Source organism: Scyliorhinus torazame, chromosome 7 (genome assembly GCF_047496885.1).
Source record: "Scyliorhinus torazame isolate Kashiwa2021f chromosome 7, sScyTor2.1, whole genome shotgun sequence".
In the NCBI taxonomy this organism is placed as follows: domain Eukaryota; kingdom Metazoa; phylum Chordata; class Chondrichthyes; order Carcharhiniformes; family Scyliorhinidae; genus Scyliorhinus; species Scyliorhinus torazame.
In genome coordinates, this window is record NC_092713.1 from 64,557,753 (window position 1) to 64,572,796 (window position 15,044).

General features: G+C 43.0%; 1 protein-coding gene and 1 long non-coding RNA gene across 8 annotated transcripts in view; one reads left to right on the top strand and one right to left on the bottom strand.

The window, feature by feature from the left end:
* The window catches only part of mast2 (microtubule associated serine/threonine kinase 2), a 594,513-nt gene that overhangs the window by 290,544 nt on the left and 288,925 nt on the right, over window positions 1-15,044 (top strand). For all 4 annotated transcript variants that reach the window (XM_072510836.1, XM_072510837.1, XM_072510838.1 and 1 more), the window contains one exon: window positions 14,399-14,430. In XM_072510836.1, coding sequence (XP_072366937.1) covers window positions 14,399-14,430 — 32 coding nt within the window. The remainder of the gene's footprint in view (window positions 1-14,398; window positions 14,431-15,044) is intronic.
* Window positions 1-15,044, bottom strand: part of LOC140426277 (uncharacterized) — a 74,232-nt gene that overhangs the window by 33,540 nt on the left and 25,648 nt on the right. The window lies entirely within an intron of this gene.

Below are 15,044 nucleotides of genomic sequence, written 5' to 3' on the forward strand. Positions count from 1 at the left end.
CCCCGCAAGCGAGGAGGGTAATGCTTGAGCGGAGTCGGGGAGAGGGTGGGCTGGCGCTTCAGAACTTTAGCAATTATTACTGGGTGGCTAACATAGCCATGATCAGGAAGTGGCTGGTGGGGGGGAGTTGGCATGGGTGCGTATGGAGGCGTCTTCTTGTAAGAGCACCAGTCTGGGGGCATTGCTAACTGCGCCTCTGCCGTTCGCACCGGCACAGTACTCCACCTGCCCCGTGGTGGTGGCGGCCCTGAGAGTCTGGGGCAATGGAGGAGATATGTGGGAGCAGTGGGACCATCGGTCTGGTCCCCAATCTGCGATAATCACCAGTTTGCCCCGGGGAGTATGGATGGGGGGTTCCGAATATGGTGGAGAGCGGGGATTGAGAGGATGGGGGACTTGTTTATTGAGGGGAGCTTCCCGAGTATGAGGGCGCTGGAGGAGAAGTTTGCATTGGCCTGGGGGGAAACAAATTTAGATATCTGCAGGTGCGGGACTTTCTGCGTCGACAGGTATCAACCTTCCCGCTCCTACCACTAAGGGGGATTCAGGACAGGGTAGTTTCCAAAGGATGGGTAGGAGAGGGGAGCGTCTCTGACATTTACAAGGAGCTTATGGGATCGGAGGAGACGCAGACCGAGGAGCTGAAGCGAAAGTGGGAGGAGGGCCTTTGGGCGGACGCGTTGAGTAGAGTCAACGCGACCGCAACCTGTGCCAGGCTCAGCCTGATTCAATTCAAGGTCGTGCATCGGGCACACATGACGGTGGCCTGGATGAGCAGATTCTTTGGGGTGGAGGATAGGTGTGCAAAATGTGAGGGAGGACCAGCGAACCATGTCCACATGATTTGGGCATGTCCAAAGCTTAGGGGATTTTGGCAGGGGTTTGCTGAGGTCATGTCCACAGTGTTAAAAACTAGGGTGGCATTGAGTCCAGAGGTGGCGATTTTCAGGGTGTCGCAGGATCCGGGAATCCAGGAGGAGAAAGAGGCAGACGTTCTGGCCTTTGCTTCCCTGGTAGCCCGGAGACGGATACTATTAGCTTGGAGGGACTCAAGACCCCCGAAGTCGGAGACCTGGTTATCGGACATGGCTAGCTTTCTCTGTTTGGAGAAAATCAAGTTCGCCTTGAGAGGGTCACTGTTAGGATTCGCCCGGAGGTGGCAACCATTCATCGACTTCTTCGCGGAAAATTAATCGTCAGGGGTGGGGGGGGGTTAGGTTAGTGTAGATTAGGGGGTTAATTAATGGTGGGACCTGTTGGGGAGGGAGGTGGTATTTGCACTATATTTATATTCTCATGTAAATTGTTTATATTGCTGCTGTTACAATGCCAAAAAAACTTCAATATAATGTTTACTAAAAAAAAAAGAAAAATTTCTAGCCTGCCACTAAGTTTTGCCTTGAAGCAAGTCCTATTAAATATGAACTGCTACACAGGCTTTCTAAGCTGTCACCAAATAAAAATATAAATGCATACAGAAATCCGAAGCTAAGCTCTAATTTTGGGGATTGAAGAGCCCTAGAGTAGCAAGCCAATGTCCTTGCAAGAGTGAGGCACTGAATAGTTTTGTACTTAACAGTTCGCAGCTATCTCTGATCATGTTGTACATGGCAAAACAAAGTCTCGAACTGTAATTGTTTTCTTCTTTCCCCACTTTCTCTTTCCACTTTCTGGTGTTTCAAAGTTTCATTCTATTTTATCTTTCATTTTTTTCTGTCTCACATTTGGGCTGAAGTAAGGTGAACAAAGGAAGCTCAGGCCTATATTGAAGTAACACGCAATACCTAAATATGCTTATTGCTATAGATATTTTCTTTATTATATGTGCATAATGGGAACAGTTACCAGACAGGATTTGAAGTTTATTTCTGGGACTTGTTACCAAAATCTTACCAAGAACTCAATGCTAGGATAGACATTCTTAAAATTAAAATATTCATGGGTAAGAAACTTCAAAAAGATGTCATAACATAATGAAGATATTGACTATAAAAGCAAGTTAATATTGATGATTATGATGTTTTAACGTTCAAGACCCACAAAGAATTCTCCATTTTATGCAATGGATCAAAACAAAGCAGGAGACCATGATGCAAAAAATAGTTAGCACTTTGAAGAGTGAAGTTTATAGATTATGTACTAGCTCTAAACTTTTATGTAATTGGACAGAAGATGAGATAGAACACTTTGTACAATAAATGTTTGTTTTGTTCTTTCATGGGATTTGAATGTTGCTGTCAAACCTAGCCTTTGTTACTCATCTGTAATTGCCTTTAAGAAGGTGATGGTGAGCTGCATTCTTGAACTCCTGCAGATCATGAGGTGTAGGTATACACATTGTACTGTCAGGAACGAGAACTCCAGGTTTTGCAACTCAGCAACAGTGAAGGAGTTGACATTTAGCTCCAAATCAGAATGGTATGTGGCTTGGAGGGGAGCTTGCAAATGCAGGTGTTTCCACGTACCTGCTTCTTGAGAGTTTTTGGAACTGCACTCATCCAGGCAAGTGGAAAGTATTCCTGATCTTGCCGATGGTGAACTGGCCTTGGTGAAGCTGAAGAAGAGTTAGGACAGAATTCTCCGGGCAGCACGGTGGCGCAGTGAGTAGCCGAGGTCCCAGGTTCGATCCCGGCTCTGGGTCACTGTCCGTGTGGAGCTTGCACATTCTCCCCGTGTTTGCGTGGGTTTCACCCCCACAACCCAAAGATGTGCAGGCTAGGTGGATTGACCACGCTAAATTGCCCCTTAATTGAAAAAAATGAATTTGGTAATCTAAATTTATTTTAAAAAAGGACAGAATTCTCAGCCATTCACCTGCACTTATAGCTATGGTATTTCTTAGAATTCATTGAATTAGAACCATCAAATTACTACAATGCAGAAGGAGGCCATTCGGCCTATCGAGTCTGCATTGACCTCTGAAAGAGCACCCTACCTCGGCCCACTCCCTCACCCTATCCGCATAACCTCACCTAACCATTGGACACTAAGAGACAATTTAGCATACCCAATCCACCTAACCTGGGCATCTTTGGACTGTGGGAGGAATCCGGAGGACACGGAGGAAACCCACGCAGACACGGAAAGAATGTGCAAACTCCACACAGCCAATCATCCAAGATCAGAATCGAACCTGGGTCCCTGGCGCCGTGAGGCAGCAGTGCTTACCACCGTGCCGCCCGGACGATACGTCTAGTCCAGCTAAGTTTTTCTAGTCGATGGTAGCCCCCTGGATGTTGCTGGCAGGTGATTCAGTGATGCTAATGCCATTGAACTTCAAGGAGAGATGCTTAGACTCATGTTGGAGATGGTCATAGCCTGGCACTGGTGAACATAAGAACATGGATAAGAGCAGGAATCGGCACAGATGTCATTTGCCACTTATAATCCCAAGCCAGAATGTTTTCCAGCTCTTGCTGCATCCAGCACGGACTGCTTCAGCATCTGGAGGTTCTTGAATAAGACTGAACATTGCAATCATCAGTGAACATACCCACTTCTGGCATTTTGATGGCGGGAAAGACGTTGAAAAAGCAGTTGAAGAACTTTGGACACTCCTCTGAGATATATGGCTGGTACAAGACTTCCATACACAAAGTGTTGAAAATGAAATTGTCTTAATAATGTACTCCTATACCTTGAGCCCACTTCAGGCACAGAAGTGCTAGTTAACAATAGAATGAAAATTATCTTACTAAGAAATGTAACTAACATTTTTAAAGACCACAAAATAATGACAGTTAAGTGTCAAAGTTTAACATTGATTCTGTAGAATACCACTCGATTTTCATAACTCCAAACTTGTTAAAACATAACTACCAAAAAAATATTTTATCCAATCGAAGTGAAAATATTTCTCTGTGCCCCTGTATACATAAAAACTACACAATCCAATGTAAACATTGTACAATTGGTTGTTCGTTCAGACATATTTCAATCTCAGTTTCTTCACTTATAAAGCCTCTGAATTATGTGTTGCTAAATTTCCGAATACAGCCAGGGCTATCTCATGCCAGGACACTATATTGACAATGGCATTCTTTGTTCCTAATATCATGCAACGGGGTGTTTTAAAACTAAATTCAATTTGCTATTCTTCAGCTCAAGCACAGCCCCACAAACAAGGTGTCTCCCACATTTCTCTGTGAGTGACCATTTTTAATAAGGATGGAATTTGGATCTTGGTAGACAATTCTGTCACTAGCATTCACTGTTGAGTCTGAACCTGCAATTTACTTGGCATTCACACTCCTTTCCTTTTGTCAGCAGATAGCAAGTAAGATTGGAAACCCAGATTTGTTTGTTTCTTCTAATTTTGCCACCAAGATCAGCTGAACTGAAATAAATCGAGAATTAAATCTGGAACATTTCTGGCCTGTGTAATTCAATGCTGCATAGCGTATTTAACTCCTGGAGCATCGGGGTTTTGCTGCTGGTTAATGTTTGCTTTGCGCAGTCTATTGTAAAGTATACTCAAATTGGTTGTTTTCAGCATCTTCTGAAGCAGGGTGACTCTTTTCTGTGAAAACGGAATGAGATGTGTTTAAACCCAGGTGCTAATAGTAAGTCCAAACCCCCTCCTAAAAAAATGAACAACCAAAATAAACACGGGCTGTAGTGATATTCCAATATCAATATACATGATCAATGTTTGTAAATGTAGTACAGTCAGTTCAACACTAGATGGCTCACAGTCAGATACTATAAGAACTGGATTCCCGCCTTTTCTAAGTCAGATGATGACATGATTATGTGATTCAGAACAGTGAACAAGCAAGACATAGAATAGCTAGAGTGAGAGAAGCTAGAGCTAGTCTGTTATAATAGTGTATAGTTATCTGTATAGTACTTTAATTCTTCATTGTTAGTTTAGTATTGAGTAAAAGGACTCAGTTTATTATTTTATTACTCATTAAATAGTTCATCTTTCAACAAGAAGGCTACTGGTCATTTTATCATCCTGGTGGATTCAAGAGTAATATATATATTTTAGATAAGTCATTATTTAAAATATAAGACAGGCCTCAAGCAGGGTTCATGTATTGCCATTGCCCCCATGCAATCATGTATCCACATGGATCCGCTTTTGAATTGGGACCCACAACAATTACAACAATCTTCTGAAGGCCGTTATTTTGAAGTTGAAAATGGAATTCAATTCTGCAATAACATTGTCGATAGTGAGATAAAAACATTTTGTGTATACCATTAAAAGGGCAATGTTGCTTAATTTGGTTAGAATTATCCTACAGTTATCTGGAAAATGTACAACAGTGAATTGTTTAATGAGTTGAATTTACATAATCAGTCTATTATTCGGTTAATTAGTTTCTGCCATCATGATTTCCTGCTTCCTTTTGTCTTTGTTTTGTTCCATTTCCAAAATTGGTTCTTGTAATGTTAATGCTTAACAATAAATAATGCTGTGTGCGTGCTTCAGCAAAAAATTCTAATCTCTCAAACAGCTTCTTTACGATTCACCAAACCTCTCCCAGCTGCAGTTTGTAATGAAGTACAACAATTAGAAAATTGAATAGCTTTGTTACAATCTATATAATGGTGAATTTTCCAAGTTTTCAGCTGTTAGGATGCATTTTTTCCTCGAGTTGAGTCAAATGACAAAGAGATCTGTTTGTTTTTATGCACAATTGCTGTATACCTCTGCATCCAAATTCCTACCCACCATGCCTGTCATGATATGCAGACACGCAACCAATGGGTCATCAGAACAGGACACAACCAATGGGTAATCAGGACACCCAGAGGTGGCATTACCACAAGGGGGCACTACATGACCACTATAAAAAGGACAAGGCACACAGGCTCTGCCTCTTCCACCGGCAGAGTAAGATAGGGTTGATCAACAGCAACATCACACCCTAGCACGTGGTCTAGAGCAAGCTTGTATAGTTAGCAGAGTAGACTGAGTTACTAGAGTCAGATTAGCAGAGTGTCAAACTCATTTAGGAGCATTGTAAATACGTTGAACCTATCTCAGAGTCTTGAGCATCCTTCAGCAAAGCCTACATCAAGTAGCAGCTTAACACAGCCCAATCTCCCTAGTTCAACTCAGGTAAGGTCAGAGACAACCAGCTACCAAATCCAGGCACGATGGACAAGATTCAGGCTCCTCATCAACTCAGGATCACCGGTAATCTTAGTGCTAACTGGCGTTCGTTCAAACAAAAATTCCAACTATACGTGAAAGCACCCGACCTAAATGGCGCGACCGATGCTTGGAAGATAGCTCTTCTACTGACCACTGCGGGTAACCATGCGACAGAGATCTTCAACTCGTTCCAATACACAGAATGGCAGGACAAAACGAAATACACCGAACGCATGACTCTGATCAAGGTAGTGCTCCAGATCCAGACAATGAATACCTGGATAACACATACAGAGTAGGCATCATCACGAAGTGTGAATACGCCACACCGGGCACATCGCAAGCCGGTCAATCCTTGCCTTGGATTCTGAGGATGAATGGAACGCAGTAATGGATGTCAACCAATGCCCCATCCAGTTCAAACTGGACACGGGTGCCTCCGCCAACCTGATCTCCCAGTTGGACTTCACGAGAATCAAGAAGGCTCCCATGATCCTTCCAGCTGCCTGCAAACTCCAGGACTCCAATTGCAATGCAATTAAGGCACTGGGGTCCTGCCATCTGACGGTGTCCAACGGACGCATAGAGAGACAAACCAACACTTAGAGATTGTTCAACCAGACAGGGCGTCCCTGCTAGGTGTGCACGCCTGCAAGCAACTGAACCTCATCCAAAGGGTCTACACCATGACGCCATCTCATCCGGATCTTCAGGCCAGCATCGACGACATCCTGACCCAGTACCTAGATGTCTTCAGCGGGATGGGCACACTTCCATACGAGTACAAGATTCTACTGCGGCCTGATGCCAAACCAGTGGTCCACGCACCACAAAGAGTCCCTGCTCCACTGAGGGAGCGACTGAAAGCAGAGCTCACAAGCCTACAAAAGAAAGGCATCATCTCTAAGGTCACTGGACCAACCGCCTGGGTCAGCTCGATGGTGTGTGTAAAAAAAACCTTCGGGGGACCTACGCATCTGCATCGACCCCAAGGATCTAAACAAAAACATTATGCGGGAATATTACCCAATCCCAAAAAGGGATGAAATCAGGAGCAAGATGGCACACGTGCGCTTCTTCACAAAACTGGACGTATGCCAAGGATTTCGGCAAATTCAACTTGAAAAACCCAGCAGAAGGCTCTGCACCTTCAACACGCCTTTTGGCAGATTCTGCTACAACCCAATGCCATTTGGCATCATCTCGGCATCAGAGATATTCCATCGCATCAGGGAACAGATGATGGAAGGAATAGAAGGGGTTTGTGTCTACGTTGACGATATCATAATCTGGTCTTCAACTCTGGAGGGACATGTGTCGCGACTAAAAAGGGTATTCCGATGCATACATGCACATGGCCTCAAACTAAACAAAGCCAATTGCTGTTTTGGGCCATCCACGCTGAAGTTCCTGGGTGATCAGATATCGAAACACGGTGTACGCCCGGACACGGACAAAATAAAAGCCATCGAGGCAATGAAAGTCCCGGAGGACAAGAAAGCAGTACTGCGCTTCCTTGGAGTGGTAAACGTCCTAGGCAAATTCATCCCAAATTTGGCCACACACACAACGGCCCTCCGAAAACTGATCAAGAAATCAACCGCCTTCGAGTGGAAGACGGAACACCAGACAGAGTGGTTGGAGCTGAAGGCCAAGCTCACCACTGCACCCGTCCTTGCATTCTTTGACCCAGACCGGGAAACTAAGATGTCGACCGATGCAAGTCAGGATGGCATTGGGGTGGTGCTACTACAGAAAAATGACATATCATCATGGGTCCCAGTAGCATACACGTCACGGGCAATGACACCTACTGTGGATAGCACAATTGCTTCACAGCTCCAGGGTCCCAGGTTCGATTCTGGCTTGGGTCACTGTCTGTGCGGAGTCTGCACATCCTCCCCGTGTGTGCGTGGGTTTCCTCCGGGTGCTCCGGTTTCCTCCCACAGTCCAAAGATGTGCGGGTTAGGTGGATTGGCCATGATAAATTGCCCTTACTGTCCGAAATTGCCCTTAGTGTTGGGTGGGGTTACTGGGTTATGGGGATAGGGTGGCGGTGTTGACCTTGGGTGGGGTGCTCTTTCCAAGAGCCGATGCAGACTCGATGGGCCGAATGGCCTCCTTCTGCTCTGTAAATTCTATGAAAGTCTATGAGACCAGGTACGCGCAGATTGAAAAAGAGGGTTTAGGTCTTCTCACTGGCATCCTCAAATTCCATGACTAGGTCCACGGCCTGCCAACATTTACCGTTGAGACGGATCACAGACCTCTGGTCGACATCATCCGAAAGGACCTGAACGACATGACGCCCCGATTGCAGAGGATTCTGCTCAAACTCTGGAGGTACGATTTCAGTCTGGTGTACACGCCTGGCAAGGAGCTCATCATTGCCGATACATTGTCTCGCTCCGTCACCTCACCGAGTGAGCCACTTGAGATCATCCAGCACATTGAATCGCAGGTGCAAATGTGCGCAAGTACCTTCCGTGCAACAGACAAAAAGCTCGTTCTCATCTTCGAAGAGACGGCCAAAGACCCCCCGAGTTGCAGCGAGTCATCCACTACCTCAACAACGGGTGGCCGAAAGGGCAATGCCCTCAATTCTACAACGTCAAGGACGACCTGACGCTGATCGACGGCATCTTGCTGAAGATGGACGGAATAGTGACCCCGCTGTGTCTCCAGCGCATGGTGCTGCGGCAGATTCATGAGGGACTCCTGGGCATAGAAAAGTGCAGACGCAGGGCCCGGCAAGCCGTCTACTAGCCCGGCATCAACTAGGACATCACGGACATGGTCCTGGACGGCGAGACCTGTCACAGGTTCCAACCAGCATAGAGCAAGGAGACGCTCCAACAACACGACCTGGAAACCTCTCCATGGTCCAAGGTCGGCATTGACCTATTCCACGCGAATGGTCGTGACTACATCCTACGCATTGATTACTTTTCGAACTATCCGGAGGTGCTGAAGCTGTCCGACCTCACCTCAAGGACCGTCATCAAAGCGTGCAAAGAGCCATTCTCGCGGCATGGCTCCCGAATACAGTCATGAGCGACAATGGCCCGTGTTTCCACAGTTAAGAATGGTCCACGTTTGCTCAGAGCTACAACTTCAGACACGTCGCCTCCAGTCCGCACTACCCGCAGTCCAACGGCAAAGTTGAATAGGGGGTGCACATCTTCAAGCAACTCATCCACAAGGCCTCGGACTCTGCCTCCTACATATACCTTGCACTACTAGCGTACCGGGCGACTCCCTTATCAACTGGCATGTCACCGGCTCAACTGCTGATGAACAGGGACCTGCGAACAACACTTCCAGCCCTACACCTGCCCAACCCAGATCACCTACCGGTACTACAAAAGATGCAACAGCTGCGCAACAGTCAGAAACAATACTATGATGCACATGCCACTGATCTGGACGTGCTATCCCCAGCAGACACTGTCAGGATCAAGACACCTGATGGTGGGTGGTCTGCCCCGGCTGTCATCGTTCGGCAGGCCGCGCCCAGATCCTATGTGCTAAAAATGCCTGACAGCACCATTGTTCGCAGAAATTGAAGGGCACTGCGGAAAATCATACGCCCCCAACCAATTCCCCCTCCACTTCCACCTGTTGAAGAGCCACCTCCAGACACCACGAACCACGAGTCCACCAGTCGTGCCTCCCACACACCTATCAAGACACCGGCATCCCCGCTGCCACCTCTCTGGCGGTCATCGAGGATCAGACGGAAACCCCAGAGACTGGACTTCTGAACATTTTCTTTTTTAATGTACACTGTATATACCAGTCATTCGTAACTGTCAGCCGTAGCTCCCGTTCCCACATTAGACAGGCACATACACATGTATATATAAAAAAAAGGGGAGATGTCATGATATGCAGACACGCAACCAATGGGTCATCAGAACAGGATACAACCAATGGGTAATCAGGACACCCAGAGGTGGCATTACCACAAGGGGGCACTACACAACCACTATAAAAAGGACGAGGCACACAGGCTCTGCCTCTTCCACTGGAGAGCAAGACAGGGTTGATCAACAGTAACATCACACCCTAGCACGTAGTCTAGAGCAAGCTTGTATAGTTAGCAGAGTAGACTGAGTTACTAGAGTCAGATTAGCAGAGTGTCAAACTCATTTAGGAGAATTGTTAATCGCTCAATAAATATGTTGAACTTATCTCAGAGTCTGGAGCATTCTTCAGCAAAGCCTACATCAAGTAGCAGTAACATAACACAACAATGCCCTCAAAAATATTGCTTGTATTATGGTGCTTTTAATAAACTGTGCATGAAGACATCAGTGCCTCCTGGGGGTATGATGACTTTGATGAAGGACTTGAGTTTCCTGCTCCCATTTATGACATCTGAACTCCCAGTGTGTCGCTGCCTCATAACACCCTACATATCCATTATCTTGCATTAAATGAGCTACACATGAAGAATAGAGGGAGGTAATATTGAATTCCTGTTGCCCAAGCCACTCCAACATCCATGACTAAAATGAACCTGATCTTTTATTTAAGAAGAATGCAGTTTGAAAATTGGATCATAATATTCAGAAGCTAAAATTTTAAATTATATTCAAAACTTAATCGTGTGGAAAGGATTCACATAAAGCCTATAGGGTAAAACCAAAATCAACAAAAATGGCAAGACCTGCAAACGCTCGAAGTCAAATTAAGTCTTGAGCAGCGATTATAAATATTTAATTGTAATTTAAAAGTTGGTGCTTTATCTATTGCAAACATGGAGAAGCAGCTTTAAAGGCCTGATAACTGTGGTGTGGTACAATATCTTTCTACTGATGAGCCTTGTCTAATGAGGTAAACAGATGTTTTAAATGATCCAACAGTGCAGCCTTGAATGTTCCACACAATAAAACCTCTTTGGAAGTGAGCTTAGTTGGTGGTGGTCAACAACTTTAACTGCTCAGAAACACAAGAGTTGAATGAATTTGCACAATAACTTTAACCTTCAAAACATCTTCGTTAATTTTGGTTTTGCATAAAGGGTGTAGCTGTAGCTGACTCTATTAAAACAGGAATACTTAGTTCCCCCCCCCCAGGATTGTACTATTCCAAAACTCATCAATTATGACTTCAAATTTAGCAGTGTTTCTGTAACATATATCAATGTGCAATGAATCCTGGTTTTTAACGTTGCTTTGCTAAGCACAAATGTCATATCACTACAATTATATACTGTAGATTGCAGTGTACAAGTCAACCCAATGTGAAATTCAGCCCTGTTTTTTTTGGTGTCCATGTGCGTGTTTAGGCCTATACTAAACGTATAAGTCGACCCCCATTTTTCAGTTAACAAATGCATGTTTAGCGTTATACTCTCATTTGATGTTGGCCCCAACTTTATTTAGCTCAGAGATAAATGTTAAGAGATAAACTCTCCTGATAAGTCAGGCATAGATTCAAGCAGGCAATACCGGTTCAGTTGCCAAGAAGATGTATGAGAGTTTAAGACAAGTCCATACACAGCAGACTGCATATGCCGAATGCGGAATAGCAATGCATCCTCCTGCACCAACACGAGTGCTTCACATTTGATACTTGGCATATAAATCGACCCTGTTTTTGGAAGGATTTCACAAAGCTTCAAAGGTTGACTTACTGTGACCTATGATCATATAAATTATATAATCATAGAATTATGTAACTCCTGTTGGAAGGCAAATTTACAAAGAAATTGTCAACAGGGACAAGGTGAGGCATTGATCAATGCACATATTGCATAAGCACGAGCCAAGATTACACACACTTAATGGATAAAAGCATTTAAGGGGTTTGAATTACTGACCTTCAGATTGAGTGCTTGTGTGGCTTCCTAATATCATGTGGATAATGTACCTGAATTGACAGTTAAAGTGCTCCGTTATCCAGATTATGAATGCTGAAATCTTGACACAGCACTGGCTACAGGTTTCATTGTTTCAAGAACAAGATGTGGACAACATCAGTGAAATACACCACTGACAAGCTCCTGCTAAATGGCTTTCAGTGTACATAAAAAATGTCACCATCTGTATAGCCTTAAAATTTTCAGGATCCAGTTAATGATAATGATGAATTCAGAACTAAAATAACAATAATCATGCATCATATTTGTTACCTGGGGGAAATATGCTGTGCTTCACAGACCAGATGAAACATAAAGCATATTAAAAGCCTAATGTCTCATGTGATGTGTCAGCTTAATTTGGATTTTTTTTTGGTTTCGTTTTCTGTTATAGTTAAATAGGGAATGATGGAACTCACTTCAGTCAAGATGTGATTTTCATTTTCACTAATCTACGTATAAAATTGTAATTTAAGATGCTGAGACTTTGCACCAGACATTCGGATTTAAAAATGTTTTTAATGCTCACCCAGACAGGGGGTTTTGGTACTTAAGTACTTTACATGCAACGTTAGTGCAAATATCAACTAGTACTGGTTTAAATTGTTGGCAATAATCTGAGGTTACTGGTCTGTATGATTACAGGTTCTTCCATGGATATCATTGAGAATGCAACAGGAAAGATTTAGTGTAAGAGCATCTTTTAAGTAGATTTCAGTGGGAACTCTGGTTTCTACCTCTTTTGTTTTTTAAGTTGTGGGTTTTCATTTCCTTTGTACGTTTTAATAATTGGGGCTGTGAAACTGAAATATTAATGGAAGCAAACTTTCCACCAAGTGCACTCGCATAATTCTCTGTTACAAGGAGTGATAGCTCCTCCATGTTTGTAGCACATTCTATACCGCACTTGAGACCAAGTAGCTTAAAACTAAATTGTTTTGAAATAGAAGACAAAGCCTTCTGGGGGAATAGAGGCACAGGACACAGTGCAAGGAAATTCAGGGCCTTTGTTTGCTATTTAAAAGCTAATGCTGTACGCACTGTTAAGCAACCAATAATGTTTTGCTGAGCAGCACTGTCCAAGAGTTGGCAAAAGAGATATTACTGTTGTGTTACTGAATTGCTGCTGAAATTAATGCTGGTACATTCATGGACATTTACTACCAAATTGATGGCATAGCACAAAACTGAATCTGTGGTTTGCAAATTGGTACATACAGAAAATGGAAAGACAGCATTTTACTTTTAGAGTGGACAGTTATTAAAATGATCATTTTATTCTTTGCCCATTAAATCAGAATATCTTTTTTTTTTAAATCAGGGCTAGGTACAATTCAATTTTATGAACTGACATTGCACTTTTACCTATTATGTTTCTCATGCACTCGCTACAATCTTCAGAGCAAAATGGGGTATTTTTGTTGACTAATAGAATTTTAGAAAATTGGAAATGGGTACACAACAAGGTTATTTTACTTTATGGCAATTAAAAGAAAAGTAATAAAGATGGTACCACGTAATTTTTGGTTCTGAGTTTGCTGTTCCTCTATTGCCCTTTCTCATCTTGTGGTATTAGATTCATAGCAGTGTGCTCACTGCCACCTAGTGATGTAACTTTGAATTGTGATATGCAAGACTACTTTGCATACATCAAAACCATGCTCTGCTTTGGCATTGTTCAAAATAATCCTTTAAAAAAAACTGATGATTTTTTGCTACCTGCAAATGAAATCCACAGAAAATATAAATTGAGTGACCAGGCCTAATGATAGATTTGGAGCACTTTAAATGGAATATGAAATGTTTTCAATAAGTAAATTTAGATAATTTGTTCATTTTCAATTAATTTTCTCTCTAACTTATTTTTAATATGGAATTAAACTCAGTAGAGTTAAGAGTTTGCTTTACACTATCTCCTTGCTTGAAAAGAAAAGGTGTATGGATGAATGGAGAAAATGTGAGAAGTTAACCACAGTTTGTTAGATGTAAATTTGTGGAATGCCTAATTCAAAAGTGATCTTGGGGTTGATATTGAAGCAGGGAGGAGATAAAATTGTCTTATCAGGTTCGAATCATTGTCCCAGACAACCATCTGGAAAGGTTTAAGTACATTTATAATTTCTATGCCTTTGCTATTGCAAGATTTGCAAGCAAATGGGTTTTACCATATTTTAAAATGGATTTATTAACCATCTGTGTTCCATCAACAGTAAATTACTGGTCCTTAATGGTTGATGACATACGGGTGGCATCCAAGAGAAAGACAAAATTGAACTTTAAGCTCGCAATGCAAAGATGTCATTTTATTGATCTGACTGGTTTACATGAAATTTATAGATGTCTCAATTTTCTAAATTAATTTGTATTGAAACAGAATGCTGAATGAAAACATTATTAATTTGCATACTTTTGTTTTTTTACAGAAAGAATTAAGCTTGCCAAGAAAAGGAAGTTTGTAAGTATGCACTAATTATATCTGGAGCTATGTGACTATGGCACGTTGATGCATGTCTGAATTTTGCACCCAAATGTCAGATTGTTAGTGCTTTCTATTTCAGGCCTGCAGGTTTTGTTTCAAACACTACCGAGTCAAGTGACGTACAATATTTTAAACAGAGTGAAGTGCCTTCTACTCCTTTCCAAATCCTGAATTAGTTTAATAGTTTTCCATTTTCAACGTAGCTCTACCTCTCCTAAATCCATCCGGATTCACTTACTCATCTGGCATTTAGTGGAGCCCCCACATATACTCCAGGCTGGTTCCAAGCAGTTTCCTTTAATGCCAAAACTGGATTTTTTAAATGTGAGTCTAGACAATGAATGTTGATGGCCGATTCAACAGTAAGAAACCCAGAGGTAAGGCACATTCAACTCTCAATAGATGGCAACACAATCAAGAATCGAGACAGGCAGGCCTTTCCCTATCTTAACTCCGACTAAGAACCTGAGGCCAACTAGTATCCCAGCTGCCAATTTTGGTTAATCAGCCTGCTTCAACACACAGTGAATTCGAACATAGAACAATACAGCGCAGTACAGGCCCTTCGGCCCACGATGTTGCACCGAAAC